Source organism: Lethenteron reissneri, chromosome 21 (genome assembly GCF_015708825.2).
Source record: "Lethenteron reissneri isolate LAM-NWPU_2019-01 chromosome 21, ASM1570882v1, whole genome shotgun sequence".
Taxonomy (NCBI): Eukaryota; Metazoa; Chordata; class Hyperoartia; order Petromyzontiformes; family Petromyzontidae; genus Lethenteron; species Lethenteron reissneri.
This window is the reverse complement of record NC_083799.1, coordinates 392,296-417,092: the sequence shown is the minus strand read 5'-3', so window position 1 is coordinate 417,092 and position 24,797 is coordinate 392,296. Positions and strand designations below refer to the sequence as shown.

The window sequence follows — 24,797 nt, the reverse complement described above, 5'->3', positions numbered from 1 at the left end:
TCCATAATTATCATTGGGGTTCACAAACTTTTTCTCGGCACTGTATAATGTATATACGCAATTTGATGCTGTCGTTATAATGTGAATATGTAAGTGATATTTGTGCGATTTTATGACAATTTCCATTAAATATTTCTACGTGGAAATGTTGTGAAAAGTATCTGAATTAAACACGTTAACATTTGGTGGCCTTTCTCCCAATATAGAAATTACCACAACGTAATAGAAAATAGAGATTTTCCACATAAGACGTAAAAATATATATAAATTATTCTAATATAGGATATGTATCTGTTGAATACGCACAAAACCCTCAGGACTGCAGGAGTTACTCAGATTAAACATGGGATTTCACTCATCCTCAATGATAGTCCCTCGACCCGTGGTGAAAATTCCACTTCCCAATGGAAGGGGCCATTCTGTCCTGAGGATGACATAGTTTTGATTCACCCGTGAACTGTGGGACTCATTGTATTCACTCCTGAGTGGTGATGGGCTTTGTCAAATCAAAACTGGAATTTAAACTCCTCACGACTTGTAGAAGTGCATAAATTAACTGCATGACATTAACTTGCTAATCCCCCTAATCTCCCTGTGCGCATATACGGGGATGATACTCTTATGCGGCAACGGAAGCTCATTCCATGCTAATCTCTCCTTCCCTAATCTCCCCCATTAACACAACTGACGTGCTTGCGTCCGGGGATGGAATTCCTTTCCAGCTCAGACCCCGCCTGCTTGCCCTTCGCCACATAAATAACCTCTTGTTGTAACAGCTCTCTCGCTGGTTCAGCAATTCCACTACTAGATTATTTTTTCCGCCTGAGGACGACCCCTTGTGTTGCGATCGAAACTTCGTGATATATTATTTTGTGTTTTATTTTATTTTTCTACCTACGTGACTTTACCGAAAGAACCAAAGAGTACAAAAATTGATTGTCACAAAATGTACACATCTTTCGCATGTTTGTATTTAGTAGTACACAAAGGTATGTAGCCTTCATATGTTGTGGTATGTCAAACATTTTCACAAGCACTTAGGGGTTTTAAAAAAAAGGTCAGCTAACATATTTCTTACTCCTATAATCTTCTGCCTGGCATCCTGGTTCCATTGATATCACAATAGTCAATACCATTTAGGTAGTTTATTTTTTAATAGACGCTTGTATAGACGTGCAGAGAAACAAATACGTATCATATGCACCGATATAGATGATGATACGGAAACACATTTAACAATGTCGCAGGCAATATAATTTGGTAACAATATTTTTGAAATACATTTTTCTTTGGCTTCCAGAACAAAATGTTAGCTTATCTAAGAATCCACGCATTATTGACTGTGACCATGATGTTGTACATTGTTTAAAAACATTCGTTTTCATTGCTTTGTTTTTCTTAACACCTTAAGTACTCTCCCATATAAGTAAACCCACTCTGGAAGACCACTCACTCACACTTGCTCATCATCTCTTGCTAATTCCTGTGGTAAATGTGATGCCTCGGCAGAAGCCAGACATGCAGGGCATCAATTCTGCATCAAAAACAATGACAGGTTTTGATGGCCTATAATTAATTCATTTCATGTGTAATTTATGCAGCAATTTCTCCTCTGACACAGCAAACCTCTTTGTTGTCAATGCTCTATAAAGTGCCAACAACCACAATTCAGCACCCTTGCAGAAAGCGACGTGATATTCATTGCATCAATTCGTGTGCAATTTGTAAGGCCGCGGTGACACAGACTTATTTCATTTAAAAGTTATAATCCCTTGTTCATCATGACGTCCTTTTTACTTCTATGTCTCAACAGCGTTACGGAGATCGCGTGACGTGAGGGTTTTGCCTTTGTAGTGAGGGTTGTAAGTTGACGCTGAAGAGGGGGGAGGAGGCACCTGGCCCCCCCATGTGGAGTGACGTAACCCGCTAATTCATATTAATGGTGGGGGTGTCCATTTGGAAGATGTCACCTCTTCATGATTATTAATGTGGGGGGCTGTTCGATGTGGAGGGACGTCATCTGCTCATGATTATTAATGAGGGGGGGGGGGGTGCTACATGTGGAGTGAGATGCACCCGCTCATGATTATTAATGAAGGGGGGGGTCCATGTGGAGGACGTTACCTGTTCATGAGTATTAATGAGGGGGGCTGGCCGATGTGGAGTGACGTCACGCGCGGGACACACAGACATTCTTGGCTCATTATAGTAGTAAATCCTGCCTGAAAATAATTCGAACTTTTGTTGTTCATGCCACGCATGCATATTGAGTGGATGGATTAGGAAAAAAAGTTACTTGATAGGTAATCAGCTTTGCTTCAGACATGTTATGATTGAGGGGGGCATTTATAATGAATAACAGCTTAAGTTATCGGTATCCGTAATCACGTACATTTTAATCCTAAATGAATACCTTTTCAGCTGATGTTATAATAAATATGGTAATATCCAGTGATTTGCATAATACAATATAAAGTTTGGAGAGGCTTCATTATAAATCTATTTTTAAGGAGGATCTGTGCTGATATTGTGGGACTTGTGCAGTGCAGCACCTGGAATGTAAATACTAAAATTAGAATTTTCTAATTGCTTTTGGGATTTAATGTACACTGACTCACCGTGAAAATAATTGTCAATTTTCCGCAATGTAATTTGTCAATGAAGTACGGTGCAATTAATCCAACTTAATTCCTGCCCACAATAACTAATTGTTTTGATACTCAAAGTACATAGCAAACAATGCGTCTCCTTCACATATCCGTCTCTCTATGTAAACAATAAAAGTACCTTCACACAACCTATCAACCCCATGGCCTTTTGGGAGTACATCAATCCAGAAACATTATTGATTCAATAAAAGCAAACCCTGGACCGATTTCAACACATGGTGTCCCATCAGCTGTCAGACCCCGCTTAGCCCAGTTCTGGCAAACCATCAGGAGATGATGGGTCCTCCGTCGCTTGACGAAAACCGTATGGTACATAACACAACATAAATCGTATGCTAATATCACTTCGCTATCATTAGAAAACCGCTGTCCTCAAAAGGGAAACTTGTGAAAGGCACTGGGAGCCAAGTCTGATGAATGTGGATGACTCAATATTTATTGTCAATGTATCACAGCCAAATACTCTTAAAAGCATGTTTCTAAATGTGGAAGGAAAACCCGGAGGACCTGGAGAAAAATCCAACACAACCACGGGGAAAGAGACATGTAAACTCCAAATATACAGGCATCAGGGTTTGGATCGAACCTATGACCTGCTGTATACGAAGTGAGGTAGTTACCATCTCGCCACCGCGGCGCCCATTAGCAGGCCTACAGCACAATGCCATAAACAACCCAATCAAAATCGCCTGCCTTCTATACACGTGCAGGTTCCTGCCCACAAAAATACATGTTTTGTTCTGCCACCTCTGCCACTGGTTGAATAATCGAATCATCCATTAGTACTGGTCAAATAATCAAGGAGTCAATTTGATCGATTCGAACTCATGACCAAATGATCCCACTTGTTTTCCACCGTTAATTCGACAATAGATCCATCACCTCAACATGTTGCGATGTGCTCGCTCAAGATAGAATCACCGTGGTGCTTTTAGTTTAAAGGTCGAATCTAATGTGGACTAACTATTGCAATAGAACAACCAGAATGCAGCTGTTTAACCAATCCACAAGGGATGTAAGAGCAAAAGGTCAATACTGAGTGGAGGGAGATGAGATGGAGGCCACCTGGGAGTGAAAACACCAACTGGAATAATGGAATGAAGTGTGCAGCCTCTGTACAGATGATGACAATATTAACTGTTTTGCTCTGTAGGCAGTTTACAAATCCAAGCTGTATTGATTTATACTTCCGCAACTGAAGTACTCTGTGTTTATGGGTACAACAGAATACATTGAGAAAAGGACAAAGACAACCCCACCACTCATTGCAACATCCACTCAATAGTATACAGCAGCGGTCCCCAACCTTTTTGGTACCAGGGACCGGCTTCGTGGAAGACAATTTTTTCACGGACCGGGGGGGGGGGGGGTCATCATTGGGTCTTTCCCCCTTTTCAAAGAAGCTCTCCAGCGACGTTTGTTTTTTTACTAATTTTGGCTAGGGATTAGAGCTTGTGGCTTACCAATACTGTGACTGAGACAAATGCGCAGTGCGGGAAAGAGGCGCAGACGGAAGTGGTAAATAAAATAACGGGCGGCCACGCGCGGACTGAAATAAGTGTCGGATGGATTCTGACTTCTCATAAGGAGCGCGCAACCGAGATCCCCTCGTATGCGCAGTTTACACAGTAGGGTTCGCGCTGCGATGAGAATCTAATGCCGCCGCTGATCTGACAGGAGGCGGAGCTCAGACTGTAATTGCGAGCGATGGGGAGCGGCTGTAAATACAGATGATGAAGCTTCACTCGCTCGCCCACCGCTCACCTGCTGTGCGGCCCGGTTCATAACAGGCCACTTACCGGTACCGGTACAGAGGATCTGTGGCCAAATGCATTTCGTGAACGTTTTGAGGAAAATAAAGCAATACGTGAAACATGCGTATTAAACATGCATATTAATGATTAATGTCGGAAATGTTGAAAACCAGTATAATATTAAAACAATTTCATAGGATGAGCAGCAATTGATTGGATATATTTATTATAGTCTTGTCCATAAAACATCTGTGTTGTAAAATGATTTCCAATACATTGCTGACCAGTTTGTGTGCCAACAAATGTTTTCTATCTTCGAGAGTAATACAACTTACCTTAACTTTGGTACATTTGATTTGGCTCCAATCCAGCCATGTCCACGTTAATTAGTAATGATGGATAATAGTGTGCATGCGCCACTGCAAGCGTTGTATATGTTTAAGCCACTTTCTGTGTCAGTGACTGTGCTTCTAATTCAACGTCGTCGTGTCTGACAGCATTTATTCATTGATTGAATTATTCGTGTTTCATTCAATGAGGCATTTTCCAGAGTTCTGCCTGTCTTGATTGTATTCGTGTAGCTCTGGATGGTTACTGCTGACCCGCCCATACTGGACATCTGTATAAAAAGAGTTTCATAGCTCATCGGATTCCTCCTGCCTAAGTATTATGATTCTGATACTTCCTCACTTTTTTTATTGACTTGTTTCCCAGTTGTATCAGTGACTTTATTTGGGAACACCGTAAATGTGCAAGAGTACAGAACATTGTAATTTTGATTTATAACTTGTGTAATGTGTAAATTGCATAGTCTGTGTTTACTTTTCACATATTTATATTTCCTATTGCTAATGTTGTTGCTGTATATTTCTCGTGGTTTGTGCATGATGTCATGCAGTATGCATGAAGAAGATTTTATCGATCTCTTGATAATCAGCATTTAACACACTATTTCATACCGATGATATTTAGCCCTATATTTAAAGACGTATCTCAACAGATGTTAAATACTGTATATCAGGAGATAATGCTCTAATATATGCATGTTGTCGTGGAGTATCGCTGAAATGTTTATTGGTCTCTTGAGATATAGTATTCAATACTGTTGACATTTTTTTATATATCACATTTCATAAATTGCTGTTGGAGACTTCCTCTATGCCAACATCCAAAATGAACTGGCTCAACATCCCAAGCAGGACCACGCATAGGAAAAGTTTCATAAATTTGTGTTGTTAGGTACATAAATCTTTTTCTTTCGGGCAGAAATTCACATTTCATTTGGAGAGTATACTTCTTTTTTGGTTGGTAACCAAATGTGTGTTGTTTTAACAACTTTTTATACATTCCACATTTTCATATGATGAGTATGCAGTGGATGCTACGCGAACTTTCACAGGCACGTCAGTCATTCTTATCACTTGATATGTAGCTCAACCTTCGCAAAAGCAAGATCTGCGCATTACGGAACAACGTGCGATGCAACACTGCTCAGCTCATGCCTGTTTGTAAATTCACAAAAGTTTACCTCCTCTGCTACACTCAAGCAGAATGCTAGATCACCTTTGCAACGTTAAAGCAGGAATTGTTGCTGTGCCTTAACTAAGTTCTTTCGAGCTGCTTAAAAAGCAGCTGTGCGCATTGACCGTGTCCTAAACAAAATGAGAATTTGTATTCATACGGGCGCAATACAACGAGCTTTTAAGCTCTGTTTCACAGATGTCCAGTAGGGGCGGCTAAGAAGGGTTCAACAACAAACAATACAAAAACATGACAGCGCTGATTCCGACAAAATACCTTATACTCTTTAATGAGCCGTAGCAACCAGTGCTTAGATAAAGGAGCTGAGATAGTATCAGTGAAGCAGGTTTTGTAAAAAGTGAAAAAGAGTTAATGAACAGATAATGTTTAAAAATGCAAGTACAGATTAAACAAAAAAATCTATTATAGAGTTTTTTTGGGTTAGATCGCGTAAATATAAAAATGTGTGGTTAAAACCCGACACAGCCAACTAGTAAGGGTTGTCACGTAAACAGAACGTGCCAATTCGTCACTAGTGCAGCACTATTGTGTAGTGTATAGTGTAGTGTATAGTAGTGTAGTGTATTGTGTAGTGTATAGTGTAGTGTATAGTGTAGTGTACTAGTACAGCACACCGGTGTGTTGGAGAGCCAAGCCACAACATTGACAATCTAAGTACAACGTTTCACCAGTAATTGCAACTAGCTTCATCAGGCGACAGACAGATTTGTGGAGAAGTCTAACTGTTTCAATAGGGATTACCGTTGTTCCGGCTATTTTAATACACACAATAGACAGGAAGGACAAGTATTTTTGGCTCTTTCGGTAAAGTCACGTAGAAGGGAAAATATATATATAAAACAATAAAATTCTCACGACGTTTCGACTGCAACGCAAGCAATTCATCATCAGGTGTGAAATCCACAGCAATAAAATTTGAAAAAAGTGGCGTTTTAAAAAATGTATTTCCCTTCTACGTGACTTTACCGAAAGAACCAAGAATATGAATCCCTGCAGTCACGAAAGCTTTAAATAAAAAGGAAGGACAAGATCAAAGGGCTTGCATAATGCACATGCATAATGTACGTTGGCTCAGTAATACCCCCCACACTTTGCACAAGAGCGCAGAAGCGTGATCACCACATCTACGCCTCTATATAATGGACGTAACAGTTAGTTGTAATTACTGGCGTAACGTCGTACTCAGATTGTAAATGTTGTGGCTTGGCTCTCCAACACACCAGTGTGCTGTACTAGTGACGAATTGGCATGTTCTGTTTAAGTGACAACCCTTACGAGTTGGCTGTGTCGGGTGGTGGCGGGTTTTAACGACACATTTATATATTTACGCCATCTAACCCAAAAAATATCTTATGGACGATATTGGTCGCGAAAGCCTACGTGTTGCACTAAACAAAACAAAATTGTTTTCATTTGGTTTTATAAATTGTATTCGTAATATTCCATTTAAAGTATTTACATATATTGTTATTATATGGTTTCCAAAGATGCCGATCATTCAATGCACCGACACGTTGCCCATTATATAGAAAAATTATAATGAAAACACATTTTAGCATGTGTAAAATGTTATATTTGGCATTTTTTGCTGATAATTAATTGCACCTATTAAAACCGGGCAGTGGTGGTTTCGCATGTAGCTTGTAATGGAGCACTGTGGAAGCAAGGGTTGGTAGATCGCAGAAATGTTGTGAATTTCCCTTCCCATGGATGTCGAGGTTCCATACCCTGGCTTGCCAGGAGAAAGCGATACAGCAAAGTGCAGAAGAATAGCATCTGTCCCTTCCGTATGGGATAAAGTGCGACCCCCTTGCACGTGTGGGTTTTTTTCTGGGTGCTCCGGTTTGCTCAATCATCTATCAACTCTTATTCATAGGCTGGAAACACATTTAATCCATAGAAGACTTGCATAGTTTGGGAAAGTGTTGGCGTCAGCTCAATGCCTGGCTGCCTGCCAGCTTGTCCTTGGTTCCTCAGCAATTCTGAGATGCAATTTGCATGAAAGATGATATAAAAAAAACATTTTAATATTTATAACTATGCGCAAGCTCTAAAATTATAATGAGCATCCAGCAAGGGCAAAACCAGGAGAGCTCCTATACTCTGTGTGCTGGAGACATAAGCAGAACTGAAGCCTACTGTTTCATCATGTTAGAAAACAGAACATTCAAGAAACACTGAAAGTGTGTATATATGCTGCAAACACAAGTAATATACAGGTATAAGAGAGGCATTGTAGTATTCCTAAATCATATATGAAGTAATCCTTTGCTTAATATCTATTTGTGCTTGCTGCATACCCCATTACTTCACTACAAACACCCACAGGAACTGAGTGCTTGAAAAAGTGAAAAAGCAGATCCATTCATGGTAATGGCCTTCAGCATGTCGAGATTGTATTTTTTAAAATTTCAACAGTTCAGGCCTTCCTGAGTGTCACGGTTAACTTGCTTTGCATACATCTCTTTCAGCGCCTCTATATTTATCTCCGTTAAAAATTGTTTGCGTGCATATTGTATGCTTGTGCTGTCTTGCTCCTTTGCTTGCTTAAAGACAACTTTTATTCCTGCATTATGTTTTGTTTGCTGTCAAACAATAATAAATGACAAAGTATTACAAGAATGTATAGAACTCAGGGTATCCTGAGTCTAAAGACTACATTTAAGTCGGGTCTCTGCTGAGATATTTAGCGAATTAATATTTTTTTTAAATGGGACATCAAATTCTCTGGATAAAGAAACCCAGCGTATATATAAGCTCCTAGCTTGGTAGTGTCTCATTCTTCACCTGAAGACGGCTGCTTGCGTTGTAGCCGAAACGTCGTGAGAATTATTTTATTTTATTCTATTATGTTTTATTTTTATTATTTTATTACTTCCCTTCTACGTGACTTTACCGAAAGAACCAAGAAGATGAATCCCTGCAGTCACGAAAGCTTTAAATCGAAAAGAAACACCCATTACACAAAATAAATACATCGATGTGAGCTTCCGTTACATATTTATTTTAACCATCTGACATTTGAACGTGAACTCGCACTCGTGAACTTAACGGCGGAACTATTAGGTTCAGCATATGCACAATATTCCTTATTTATTAGCTTAACAATGCTTCCTTTTTTATCCGTAAGACATTTCATAACACTGACCGTATGGGCATTTTAACAAAGTACATTATCGTGTTCCGACTTACGATACATTCGACTTACGAATGTCGGGGACTGCCCTATCTGACTTTGCTAATATACTATAGGTTAGACACCTCCTTATTGTACTACGTCAGTTGTCATGTAGATGGGTGTCATTTGCTCTTCATTTACTCATCTCCACTTAATCCACCAACTCGATTAAAGGTATTCACCAGTTCACCGCAAAGCTTTCTTCACAATCCCATCTCCAGCTTGTTTCCTGTAATGTTGGAGGAAGGGTGAGATGTGTTATTGTCGATTGCGTGCATCTCCACACAACGAGCAGCTTCGTCTTCTTAAGCAACCACCATCCTCTTTCCAAGGCCACTCGTGACATTTTTTCATCCAGGGTAAATCCAACGTGTGCAGAAAACGAATGAAGCGTTATGTTTATGACACACAGCGATTTCACCGAAAATGACATGTTAGCTTAGCATTCGCGTGTAGCATCAAGCCATCACGTGAGCATTGGTTATCACAAGATGATGCCGTACATCCATCATCATCCTTTGCTGTCGAATATTGCACGCATTGACCTTCCCCGTGCTGTGCTGCACACAGTAGGCACGTAACACTTGAGTTGTCGATTTAAAGTGATTCTCACCCTGAATGATACACACATTAAAACGTGCATTGCAAGGATGAATTCCTTAAATTGAATGCTAGAGTTCCATTGACGGGAATGGAGCAAATTACTTCAAGTGGGACAGGACTTAAAAGGAACTATAGAAGGGACAGAAAAACCCTCCACAATTCCAGTATCGTATCGCAATTCCGAATCTTGACATTTAGTAAAGTCGCTCTTAGGAGCCACCGCTGTTGTGTGCTCTAATGATGCTGCTCACGCCACTCTAAGACTCTTGGACAATGCCTCTGTAATGTGGGCCCTAATGGCGGCGATCTTAAAAATGTCTTTGAAGTCTTGTTTCTCGCAAATAATGAAGCCTCAAACTCATCATCGACAGCCCAGAATATGACGCGTAGCTCCGTCTGCAAAACGAGAGAGAGGGGGTGTTGTTGTCGGTCACCTGTTTAAATTTACAGAGCTCTGGGGCAAGTGCTGTTGGTGAGCAACTATAGAGGCCAGTTCATCACAGAACAGCGTGATAGGGCAAGCACCACCCATACTCAGCCACCTATGTCCCTTTAGTTTTCATGTTGATATACCTTACAAGTGTGCACTGGTTAACAACTATCTTCTTTACGCACATTGTTATGTTACTTTCATCATCAAATTTCGATTTAAAGTTTTCGTGACTGCAGGGATTCATCTTCTTGGTTCTTTCGGTAAAGTCACGTAGAAGGGAAGTAATAAAATAATAAAAATAATAATAAAAATAAAACATAATAAAATAATTCTCACGACGTTTCGGCCAAGAAGATTTCATCATCAAATTCAACTTAATAACTTAATAATAAAAATGTATTAAGCGCCCTTAAACAATCGTTCTCAGGGCGCTATGCATGTAAAGGTGGAAATAGTTAACATCAACTAAGGAAAGAAGAAGTGAGAAAGACGTTTGAAAATAACGAAAGTGATAAATCCATATTAAACAGTCGAGCTTTGAAGATCTGTCATGTCCCGGACGTCCTGACCACGAAGGGCAAGGAATTCTAGAGTTGTTTTTGTGCTGCAATTGCAAAGGCACCGTCACCCCAAATGTGAAGCATAGACCGTGGGACAGTGAGCAATGCACAATCGGAGGATCTTAATGATATGATTTGATTATTCTTAATTCATAAATTAGAATGCTTCCTCAGACATGACAATTGCCTCCCGTGTATGTGTTACATTTATATAATCCTTCGTGGAATGTTCACAAGAGTACCTCTGCTTTTTAACGCAAGCAGAAAAAAAGTTCTCTTTTTATTTATTCGAAATGACAGGCGTATTTATTGATAAAAAAAATACGTACAGAAGCTGTCTGAAGGAAATTTTAATCTGCAAATGTGGTATGCATCAGTTTATAGTACAATATTAAAACTATTAAATATATTTTTCATTTAAAGAGCATAAAAATCATGATTTAGTGAATATTGTATTTAATTAATATTAATAATTTAAGTTGTCAAATACAATGTTAGTAAAAGTTAAGTTTCTTCCAAAATTTGGTCAAAATGTGGCAAAATATCCATGTTATACTAATTTATCTATTTTTTGTAGTTTTCCATTTGCTTATGATTCAGGCCATTGAGTAGTATAAATTTTTATATTGTAATTTATTATCAAAGTAATCGAATTAGTGCACACGTTTTCAGAGGGAAAAACACCTTTTTGAGTACATTTTGTTGATAAACTTTAAATCTCCATGTTCACGCAATAATATATTAGTACAGTATATGCAATTGGACAAGATGAAACTCAAAGCAGTATAACACAACATAATACATCATCTCGTGATACTATATGATATCAAATGTGATGCGAGTAGGTTGCATGTTGGGTAAGCATGCAGGGGAAATATTCTGAGTTTGCCAATGGAGGGGTTTTACTAGGTTTATGCGTAATACTTACAGGATTGGTTAAGATTGATTTCCACTCAAGTGATAGAAATTCATTCTTCTTTAGGGAATGCTGTTTTGCAACAGTTGTAATTTTGGCGACAAATGTTTTTAGTTTTTTTTTCCCCAGTTGGCAAATGTTATGCAAACTTTGAATATGCCCAGCAATTACAATCAAGACCGAATCGAGTAATGTTGTTCTTATAAATCAGTGGTTTGTCCTCTTAGATTTTGAGTTAGCGCAAATCGAGGCTACCTTGTGTTCATGTATTTGCTGAATTCTGTACGTATCTGGTTATACAACGCCACACATTTCTCAATAACTCAAAAAACACTCAGGTGACAGCAATAAAAAAAATAGAATTGTTGACATACATTCCACAAATTGTAGCATTTATAGTGTTGTTGGAATGTATTTAACTTTCATCAACATAATAGGTTCTAAATTAAAAATACATAAAATATCCCCAATGCATATACAACATGCATTGACATTTCTATCAAGTTTTTCTGATTGTCAGTGCCAGATATATTGATTATTTGTGGGAGAAATCGTATTAGAGTACTGCCATTTATTCAAAGTGTGTGTTTTAATGGACATGCCGCATGTCTGCCACAAAAGCTTCGCTTTGAGTGCTGTGGGCTGTTATGCCCACCATTAAAAAGATGGAGCATCGTAGGTTAGAATTACATTGTACGAAAACAGAGTGCAGCCTCACTTACAAGATTTGGTCTGCCAGCTTGTTAATTGGCCACAGCAATAGTTCACCCCTTTCCCACATTTTCTCTTGACATCATAAAGGTCGGGGAGTAGAAAGTGGCATCACTCAATCAATACGTTTGCATTGTCGATACGTTTTCTGTCTAAAGCACAAGCCGTCAATAACGCCATGTTATTGAATCTATCACGTTTTTTTGTGTTTTAGGGTAGAGTTTGGTTAGCATTTAGTTGACCAATTTTTAATTAAGTAATACATACTTTTGTACCCCCAAGAATCTGAATGTTTAGTCAAAATTGCATATTAGCGTTTATTTTTGTATTGCATATATATGTATGTTGAACGTCTTTCGCACCGTACGTAGCCAACGGTACTAATCGGAGCTGCGGGGGAAGGACAACAATCTAAACACAACAAGCAGTTCTAAAGGAATTAGTTTTTAATTTAGATGTAAAGGTGACTTCCTCATAAAAATGAATGGCAACACATGGCTTATTTATAGAAGATCCCATATTGTACACAATAGGTTGTCACAGTGAATGGCAATTGTTCCCTTATGATTATTCACGAGTGCAGAATGTGTACTTGCTTTCCCCTAACATTGTTGAGAAGGGCTGCCATGACAAGACAATCTATTTGAGCGTTTATCACACAAAACGTACAATGGGGCCAGCAGAAGAGAAAAAAACATAAAGGAGAACAATTGTGTTGTCTACAATGTGGGAGATGGGAAAAAAGGCACACACACGTCGCCTTCGGACTTTTAAATCGTTTTAAAGACAAACAAACAGCATCTCCACCAGACAGTGGGGATCAACTCATCGGCTGCAGAGATGGGCAGCCAATAACGGGTGTGTTGATATTGCCCATGACATTAAAGTTAGCAAACACTGTAATTGTTTTTTTGTTCGCAAACGAGAAAGGTGTGATGTATAGCCCATGACCGTACAATTCATGATCATGTATATCTGGTGTATTTATGTTTCATATTTGAGCGTTTTATGTATGGAATGCTCTTTATGGGCCCATGGCTGAACCCATAAAAGGCACCACAATACACTGACCCGCAGGTGCCTTCACTGTATTCCCATTTACCAGTGCACAGACCAGGAAATCTCAAGAGTCTTGAATATTAGTCATGGCCTTATTGTTACTCACTTTTGTAATTCAATTCATTTCAACAATTTGATTGCTTCCGTCATAATATTTATTTTTGACAGATAAATTAATAATTAGGCTTCGTCTGCGATAATATTTTTCAATTAAAGACAAATATCAATCAGCATTAAGACATGTATTCATACCCCTTCCCCATCCACCCCCCCCCCCTTCAAATACGCTACTACCGATCATCACCCCTACGGTGGCTGTGAGCCAAAATTCTTCCAACAGATCCCCTTTCTGAGGGGGTTTCGCTCGAAATGTTACGTGTTCATGACCTGAGTTTCTCTCGCGGATATTTGTATGTTGGGATCTTGAACAATAAAAAATATAAATATACAGTATATATATGTTATAAATAATTCATACACAAGAATCACATCTCCACTATTCAAATGTATATTTTTTATGAGCACAATTTAAATATGTTCTATATCAGACGTGGATTTTGCAAACAATATTGATGCGTTAGTTACGAAAATAATGCTTTGCATTGATTTGTTAAAGTACTGCAATGCAATAAAACTACAGGAAAGGTTTTCTAACGTTATTTATTTAATATATTAGAATGCTTTGTCGGAAGGCATTCTCAGGATGGCTGCCATGGTGAGAGTCGAGCAGGTCTTTGATGATTGTCATTGCCTTTAAGCTTTTCTCAAACAACTGTGCATTTCACACTAATTGGTAATCACAGTGTTATGCTCTACGAAGCAGAGCATAACACTTTATGTGATGCTATATACGACAATAATCTGTAATCAGCATTTGAAATGCAACATTAAGTATGATGGAAATCAGCCAAATTTCAAGTTATCATGGGATGTTGAATAATACTGTTCCAAATACTGGTGTAGTGTAGTCAGTGAGCTATGTTTTCCCAGAGCCAAAAGCAACATGAAAAACATGAACTCTAAAGCATTCCTGCTTATATAGCAATTTTATAAGAATATAATAAAATTACACGGAAAAGACGGTGTCCGAATAATATGAAATTCCATAAGCTTGAATTTTAAACACAGATGACAAAATGGCTGATTGAGGAGATACATTTAATTTACAAACCAGTCAGCCCATAAAACATTTCAGTCGTCACATGGCACCGTCGCTATTTCAAGCATATAGACCAGGGGTCAGGAACCTTTTTTACTGGGAGAGCCATAAAAGCCAAATGTTTCTAAATATATTGCATTGAGAGCCATATAGTATTTTTAACGTATAATAAATTAAATATGTATCACTTTTAATGCGACTTCTGGTGCTGCATGGTTTTGCTGATGGCCTTGTAGTCTGGTTCGTACGTGGTGAGGTTGAGCTTCATGCAGGCGTTGAGGCCCCGTGACCCGTGAAATTTATCTTCAAAACTAATTTCTGTTTACTTTAAAATGACACGGTATTATTAAGCAATATCACAAGTATTTTAAAATCAGTTCCAAACTGATTTTATTTTTATTTATTTTTTCAACTCAAAATTGTCTGGGAGCCATATGCCGTCACCGGAAGAGCCATATATGGCTCGCGAGCCATAGGTTCCCGACCGCTGATATAGACGTTTAGGTTTTGACAATTAACAATTCATAGACCTGAGGTGGCTGGGTGGCTTAAAGGTCAAAGTGTGGAGCTTGCAACTTCTAATATTTTGGGTTCGAATACAGACAGTTGCCTGTGATTAAAATGAGTTCTCAAGTTAGTTGTTTGTCTCAACATGGCTGCCAATGACTGCATGTAAAAATAAAACCTCACATTACTCTTGTATCTACACTTCATTTTATAAAATTCCAGCTCTGATAATTATTAAAATATTAGTTTGAATCTAGATTTGAAGTTTTCGTGACTGCAGGGATCCATACTCTTTGGTTCTTTCGGTAAATCCCTCTAGCAGTGCTCCACTTCCCCTACCCGCCCCCCCCTCTCTATTTCTCCTCCCTGGCTCCTCCTCCCTATCTTACCTGTATAGCCTCTTGTCACGGCAGCCATTTTGCCCACTTCAGCAGTTGTTTCCTGCTGTGGTTGTCCAACCTGATGACGGACGCTTGTGTTGCGCCCGAAACGTCGTGATTTAATTTTTTTTGATTTTATATTAGTTTGAATGTCATGCGATGAACATAGCTCTCATATGCAGAGTGGTTTGAAAAGTCTTGTGAAACAGTGGTGATGTGAATGGATGTCAGAAGTAACTTTTATATATATTTCCATGAACAATGCCCTGAGAGATCCGGATGAATTATTCATTTCATGAAATGATGCCATAAGCACAATTGGGTTAAAATTGAGGGAGAAATATACAAAATATATACTTAAATGTAGTTTCTAACTGATAATATATAAATGTAAGCATAATATAATACGTACTTTTATTTGTAAAACAGAAAAATAAAACATACAACAGCATTATTATAATATCTCATGACCAATGACTGTATTTATAACTTGGTTCAATGGCAAAAATGTATCCAAATATGGTTGACATCACAGAAATCTTCCATTTTTTGTTAGAAATGGCACATTTGTGAATTGAGTCCAAAATGTTATGGTAAACCACAGTCTTTCTTACAAGTGTCAGAGAGATTTCTTATTGATTAACTCAACTTACTTGCTCATGTAGCTAGTGAGAGCCTTTTTGACAATCTTCCACAAATTTAAATGAAGAAAGGTCATGAGTATCTCTCATTGAAAACATGTGTTCCACTGGCATAATCCTAAATAATAATGATAATAATAAAAAAGACAGATAGTGTTCTGTATCCCTTGGCAGGTGTCCCTGGGTGAAATGTCAGATTTAATAATTGGTTGGCTGAACACATATTCCAATTTCTTTAAAGGCATTTCAATCGAACGTGTCAAAATCCCCTCCACATTTCAGTAATCCAGCCATCGCACATGGCATGCTGACATTTCACTTGTTTACCATCTTAAAGTCACATTCTTGAAGCATCACTTGCATCAAATGATTTGTTGACATTTGAAAGTTAAATGTTGGGTTATTTTGTTTGTCTCCAGGTTTACATCTTTGAGAATAACCTTTACTACCAGTCGGAGGTCAGAAGCAGTGCCTTGCGGCTGACCTCTTCCGGAAAGGAAGGCGTCATCTTTAATGGCATTGCTGACTGGTTGTACGAAGGTGAGTGCTCTTCTCTGCGTGCTCCTCTTGTTACAATGTGCTTTGCTCTTGCTGTGTCGGCAATCCTAAATTGAATTTTGCCATTCCCCCTTGGCAGTCTGTATCAGCAACTTTATTGTGGGTCTCGGTTGTATCGCGCAATGCTAAATCGCACACATACTCGTGTAATTTAGAGACACTATCTTGTCTTCCATATATTTGTTATGAATAAAATCCACTGACAACTCAACGAGTAACCGGGAGTGACTCTATACACTTGGATAGTTAGACAACTCTATTCAGAGACAACATAGCTTCTAGCCTCAAGACAACTCGCAGACGATGGAGATGACCCGTTCCAAGGCGACAATGACGACGGCGATTCCCCACACCAACGAGCACCAGCTCCGGCTCGCGTCAGCTCTGAAGCCTCACCTGGTCAGGCCACACCCCTATTCTCGAATTCTCCTCGACGCACCTGCTCTGTCACTCCCCACCCTAATTACACTTCCCCCGCCATTGGATCCCGTGCTCCCTTTCACGTAACCCTGTCAACGTTTGTCTCATCAATCATCATTAGCACGTACATTAGTAACCATGGTCCCGGGGAACCATATTGTCCCACTATCGCTCCGTACTGTCTTTACACTAACTTGAAGGCAGTACTTCAACAGAAGCGTCATGCAGTGTGATGTGACGCCAAACCGGTATTATTGTTCCTTACTGCCTCTTCTTATTATTCGCGTAACACAACTCCTTCGACGTAGGTGGCAGCATAAAGGCTAAGTATGTAACTTTGCGTGTCACAATTCCCAGGCTGTAACGGTACAGTGAATACGCTGTATAAAGTCATGATATCCGTGTCGAGCACAAAAACGAGGTGAAGCTGTTGAAGCTGTAATGATACGAGCTTTAATGATAAAATGAACATGCCGTCTTAAAGTCATTATCATTATATCTGTGTCAAGAGGTGATGCTGTAGAAAGCATATTTTCATGCTTATGATCGTGTCTGTTAAAACCAATTCTGCGTTTTTATAATAGGATCTGTCAATCTCAAAAACACACCATTAAAGAGACTACGTTGCTATTGTAGGTCAAACTGCCAATGTCATTGCCTGCTCCCCTTTTGGTAGCCAATTATTGGTAGTAAAGCTTTTCTTATCTGTGAAGATTTTCTCTAAGACAAAAGACGGCAAAGCTTAAATTGTGATTTAGAGGCTATTGAAGAAATAACCACTATCTGTGATAAGTCCCACAGCACCGGACTTGTCACATGCAATAAAATGTAGCACTGCTGAAACATGTTTCACATTAACCTTTATTGGCAACGGCTTATATTTCACTTGTCTTGACATTTCTAACAGTATATATGAAGACTGGTAAATATCTCATATGCGTTATTTAGTTATTGTAGTGTGCAGTACCAATAATAAAATATTGCCATGCTAGGGATTCAAGTCTCATCAAAGTTTAGTGTCTCAGTGATGAGGCATTGAGGAGCCATCATTCACCTCATTTGGTGTCTCTAAGCCAGATTGAAAATCTACGTTCTCATGGCAGAAATACGTTTCTCGATCAAACATTATTTGAGATTTGCATCAATTAAAAACTTCGAAGGTTCGCATTGCATTTTTAATTAGTTGAACATTTTCAGAGCTTGTAGATTATGTTTGTATTGTATTTGCAACATTTGTTACTTTATTAATAGCAATGCGGGATGAGAAAAAACAATGACAAGATATTTAAAATATATATATATTGTGTAATGATTCAGTAATTTATTTCAGAAAGCCTAATTTAGTCTCAAGATCATTTTAAGGAAATACTTTCTTGGGAAAACCCTCATAAGACTTGAATATGCTTGATGCGTTGCAAAGTAAACATGCATATTCTTATTATTTGAAGCTTTCGTGACTGCAGGAATCCATACTCTTCGATTCTTTCGGTAAAGTCACGTAGGTATTTTATTTTATACCTACGTGACTTTGCCGAAAGAACCAAAGAGTATGTTTTATTATTATCAGAATGAAAGTGAACTACTGGAGAAATTAATACCTCTCACCGATGCAAGAACAAATATGACTTAAAACTTGTTTTAATAATCATTCGTCAAGTGTGGTATGTCATGTTTGAGTCTGTTTGAATGTCCCATATTAATACAGTGCATGACCTTTTCAAATCTTACACTGACAGTTATGCAATAGTACCCTTAGAAACCTTTCTGCACATCCTCAATAACATGCATTACTTTAAAATGCCTTTAGAGTTCACGTTGTTCTTCTCCTTGTGGCATTTTTTGCACATCGGCCATGCTAAAAATATTATTTCCTATTTTCATTTTGCACGGCATTTGGCTTCAGGAGTACCAGAGCACAGAGACACGTGTACGGGAGACAACGTATTCCCACGGATGCACATGAAATGCATCCGTTGGTACTTGGCTGCACAAACCAATGCTGCCATCAGCTGATCAGATCGGCATGACTCACATAAATCATTAATGTTTTAAAAGCATTCGAGGCAAGGGACTCCGCACGGCCATTGCCGTTGATGCCACAAATGGCTCCATTGCTTCCTTCCCTCTGTTAGATTCTGTAGTTGTTTCTCTGGTAGCCTTGTGTTAAATAGTCAGATTTGTGAATGCGAATTAATGGATTAAATTAGCTAAGAGCATTATAATTATATGCACGCATTCAACCATTGACACGGTTGAGTGACACTGTAGCAGAATCAATTGGTGGCTCTTATAATCTGACTGTGTTGAGTTCAGATTCCAGTTAGATGTTAGCGCAGCCAATCACCCTTTAGCGGTCAATAGAATGAACATCACTTTGTGGGAAATTAACGGTGGTTATTCTATGCACACAATAGAGCCGTCCTAAGCATCTTACATTTCAAGCAATGAATCAGAATCAGAATATGTATTTGTATATAATGAGTGCGACATTATAATGTATTCGTTTGGCAACCGAAAAAAATATGTAAGTATATATTTGAAAAAATGTTACAGTCTATATATATCTGTAGGGATCAGATGTGGGGTGTAATCACTTGTTTTAGAAATACTGACCTATACATTTGTTCTTAATGCTGCCTGGCTGGCACTGTAGCAGAGCACTCATCTCATGATCAAATCCATCTCAATAGTCAGCTCAGCCTCTTGTCCTTCTGTGGTTGATAAAATTGGTACTATTCTGTGAGAAGTCAACAGCGGTTGTCTTATGTGCAAAAGATTCCTCACCAAAGCAACGTGCAATATCGACTTGTGGTTGAGGGCTACTGATGAAAATAAACACTGCCCAATGTTCGTTTGAGCATAGCGACACCTTGGCTCTGATGTGGTGTTATAGACGTCTTCTGAAAACAACCAGTTTAGCAGATTTGGCCACAGGGCTGCCCAATTGGATATAAACTTTGTGATCAATCATAGGTCAAATTGAACGATTGTGCTGCATATCACTGCTGTGCAATGCACTTTTAACTGTTAACACATTAAATTGTTGAGTATTTGTGGTGTTTGCTTGGGTTGGCACCTTATTTACATCCATTACAATGCTAATAAAACTGCATATGTGATAAACATTGATCATTGATTATAATTATTCCATTTATCTGTTATCAGCACTCAATATTACAAAAATAAGTGTTATACGATGTTTGATAAAAATTCAATGGAATATTGTACTCAAATAAATGCCACTAACAAACGCAGGTAATATAACATTACTAAATAATGTTAACCTACTGTGTAATCAATCAATGAATACACTTAATCATCTTACCACACATAATTAAGAAAATCGTTCAATTATATTGAATCTACTTGTTATTTTCAGGCTAATTACCCAGGATTTAAATGCGTCCAGAGGAGCATCCTGATGTAATAATAGAATGGCCTGAAAAGTAAAAAGTTCAAAATGTATATGTTTTCTCTGCGTGACAAAATTTCAAATACAAATTCTGAGATTTGTTTACTCAATATTTTTCCTTTTTTGTTGATCCAGTCTCAGATTTAAGATGTAATTCAGGAAATGTTTTACGTAGAGCTGAACAACTAATTTTATTTCTATGTATAATTCCGTTTGTGTTACGAAGAAATACAAAACATTTGCAATTGTCGAATGAACACAAAGCTAGCAATTGGATGGAGCTGAACAATCGTACTGTACATTGATTTCTACTAGATATTAATTACAAAAAAATTAGGACATGTTCTACACGTAGGACTATGTATCGTTTGAAAATAATCGTAAATAAAGACTGTGATTCAATTGGCAAAAATATAATTCCCTATTTTGGTTTCTTAATAAACATCACTGAATACTTTAAACTCCAAAAAAGACAAGGAATGAAAAAATATTTTAACTTCCCAAATTCTTTATGCCAAAGAACAAGATGAAAGTGCATGAATAGTGAATTGTTCCAAATGCCTTGGCACCATTTAGTGCATGAATCCATATGTTGAGCAATGTGTGTCATTATTAGATATGAAAGCATCAGTTCATTTTATAACGTGCGCCAGTATTTTATGTAACGCGCGCCGATAACACTGGTCAACAGACTTTTTCTGGCATAAGGTATTCCAACAGTTTTAAGGTAATTTTGGGGTGCTGATTCCAAATCTAGCATCAGATTTTGTCTTATCACATCAGGTTTTTGAGATATCAAATATAGCATTTTCAATAAAAACTGCAGAAGAAAAATATTAAATAAATGTGGATATCTACATAAAATGATATTATAAACACACTATGCTAAAAATACAGCACCATATTTTAACACTAAAGCAGTCACTGACTCGCAACAACTTGCAATCATAAGTGACAGAGTTAATTTAGGGTAAAATCAATGAAAATGGGGTATGCCGATAGCATGATGTGATAGAGCAAATCTGAGATCAGATTTTGAATCAGCACCATGAAATTAGTCTAAAACAGCTGCAAAAGTCCAGGCCAGAATTTTTTTTTGTTGACCAGTGTAATGGTTGAAGCGCGCCAGCCTCAGCATTGAGTGCAATCAAGTGAACACGTGCGCGTGCGCACGCACGGCGACTGACATTTGCTCGGAATGTTGGCGTCGTCGCGTGGCGCCCGTGTATTGGTTGGGACATGGGAGTGCAGCTGAGCTGTGCACACACAATTACTACTCATTCAGATGCATAGACTGTCGGGGCACAGGTAAATAGCGAGCATCTCTTAATGCCAACATAGTATGCTAATGGCCAGTACAAGCAATTCAAAATACAAAGATCCCCCGTATATTCGCAACGTACTTTTAGGGCAAGTGCTATGAAGGCCAACACGGCACACTCGGGGGTGGGTGGCCAGCAATACGCCTGGCCGCCTTTGTCTCCCTCGTAGTGATGTTTACACACCACACCAGGTATTCATGTAAGGCTGAATCGAACCCGGCTCACGCGCTGAGACTACGACTCCCCCAATCGTATCGGCAGGACTACACCCGGATGCATTTTTGCACACAGTTGCACCAGATACTTATATTAGGCTGAGTTGACATAGACGAGGCCCATATTACATTTAAATACTGTCTGATTCCTGCTGACGTGTTATACCATGGTCAAGAGTCAAATCGTGGTCACCCCAGATTGTAGGGGGCATGCTTTATCGCCAGCCTGATCACTTCCCACTTCCAAGCGCTCACACGCACACGTCCAGTGAAATCAATGTTGGTCTCTGCGTGATGGGTTCAAATGTGTTTTATCGTAACAAGAGACATAAATGAGTTCATTGATTCGCTTTAAAAGGTTTGCAGCTCACGTCTTTTTATTCAGGTTGTGGACATAAACAATAGAGTTGTGCATCACTTGATGAGCAAATGGACAACTCAATTACGTGGATATAATTGCTGGGTTTTCTACACAATGGGAAAATGCAAATCAACTTAAGCATACCCTGGGCTGCATGTAAAAATGCAGGTTGAATTAGTTATGCTGCTGTTATCTTGAATGTATTTTGCATCCAAATTGTCATAAAAAAACATCTTTCATGTTGATGCTTGGTTACATTATGATGTAGCCATTAACTGTATTCCAGCGCACACTTGTATTGATTTTGCAAACATGCAATACAACTATCACATAAACCACCTTTATTTGTGAAATCATGTTTTGTTAAATGCCAGTTTTTACACAATTCCAATTAAAGGATAAGTCAGACTAAAACATTATTAATCGATAAAATATCCTACTTTCTCGCACCATTAATAATGTAAGCTACATGGGAGCCGCATCAACATTGGTTATCAATAAAGATAGCCTATCTACTAGAGTTGTTCATTTTTATTTTTTGCATAATAATAAATACGAAATTTTAATGCTGGTGTGGATGCTAGCATGCATTCTGGGAGCTAGAATAGTGGTCAAAATATTATGACCATTGCACATGTATTAGCTTGTTGCACGTATTTCTCTGTCAAACCCCTTCTTATATCAAACAAGTGCGTCAGCACAAAGTTAATGACACTTTTTTGCAACTGGTTTTCCTTTGGTGAGAATCACAATATTTATCGCCCATTAGAGGCATCAACAAGATAATTACGCAGTTTAAAGAAGGTTAAACAAGTCTACAGCAATGGTGAATGCTGTTCACGTTATAACTCGTTCGTTAGTAATCCTGTTTACATATTCATTATCTATAACATACGAGCTATTACAATTTATTTCTCCTTTACTCCGGATACTCTCCTCTAATAATTAATGGGAGCATACTCTTTGGTTCTTTCGGTGAAGTCACGTAGATAGGAAAATAAATAATAGATCACGACGTTTAGATCGCAACAACAAGCAATCGTCTTCAGGTGAGAGAGAGAAGCATGCCGTTGTGACGAGGCATTATATAGATCAAAGAGGGGGAGGAAGGGGAGGCGTAACTGGCGAGAGGGTGGGGGTGAAATTCGAAGAGGGCTTAGGTGAGAGAGAGAAAAAAGGAAAAGGAAGCTTAGATATCAAAATTAACAAAAATTTGAAATGTAATGCAACTCAGAGAGTCGGCTAACACAACAGTTAAACACTATACCTGGTTGATCACGTCCTTCCAAATATTGCTAAATTTTGTATCCATCTTCTCGGTTGAAGTTATGTCTGAGTTGTGTGGAAATCCTCCCCGTATAGGCGGTCCAATCTTTATTTGAAGCTTTCGTCACTGCATATTGCCAGGCGCAACATTTGAATAGCCTGGATAAAAACGTTTGATTTAAACTATATTTAGACCTTTTCCGACATTACAAATACGTTTAATGTTTCCCATGTTAAAAAAGTTGAAAATGTGTTGGTACGATCTCAAACTCAAGGACAACAATACAATTGAAACGGTGAGCGTTGGCCTCAGCAGGCACGCAGGACGTGCGGTCCTTGATGTCATCACTGGCATCGTAATGCCATCACTGGTATCGTGATGCCATCATTGGTATCGTGAGAACCAGGACAAACATGGCATAGCACGATACTTAAATACTCCTAGGTTTTTTCGGTAAAGTCACATAGGTAAAAAAATATATAATGAAAAAATTATAATAATAAATTAAAATAACTAAATTAAATCACGACGTTTCGGAGACAACACAAGCTTCCTTCATCAGGTGTAAAAAGGCACAGCAAAATAACTGTAGCGAGAGTTATTTGTGATGGGACATTTGTTATATAGGGTATTAGCGGTAAGTACCCGGCGTTGCTCGGGCAAAAAAAGGCAGACACACACGTGAACTTACACACAGACATTGACCCACACACATAGAAACACATCGACTTAGACGCACATATACACATATATGGTTAAACCCAGGATGGATTGTTAGCAGGCCAGCCTAAATGTTTATAACCGGCGAAGATGTTCCATTAGGGGGGTGCACGTTTCGCAAGTGTAGAGAGAATCAACAGCATTTTAAAATGATGAAGCTGATTGTAATTATCAGCGAAACGTCGTACTCAATGTTTTTTTAAAATGCTGTTGATTCTCTCTACAGCACACCAGTGGGCTAAAGAAATGAATTATTTTGTCCTTTGAAAAACGTGACACATTTTTTACTGTTTAGCCGTGTCGGGTGGTGGAGGGTTACGACACATTTATAAATAACGCGATCTGACCGAAAAACCTATATTATGAATAATATTGGTCACGAAAGCCTACGTGTTAAATTGATATAATTC

General features: G+C 38.5%; 1 protein-coding gene across 2 annotated transcripts in view; it reads left to right on the top strand.

Moving 5' to 3' along the window:
- The window catches only part of LOC133344998 (inactive dipeptidyl peptidase 10-like), a 543,079-nt gene that overhangs the window by 425,258 nt on the left and 93,024 nt on the right, over positions 1 to 24,797 (top strand). For both annotated transcript variants that reach the window (XM_061555335.1, XM_061555334.1), the window contains exon 8: positions 16,532 to 16,652. In XM_061555335.1, the coding sequence (XP_061411319.1) occupies positions 16,532 to 16,652 (121 nt within the window). The remainder of the gene's footprint in view (positions 1 to 16,531; positions 16,653 to 24,797) is intronic.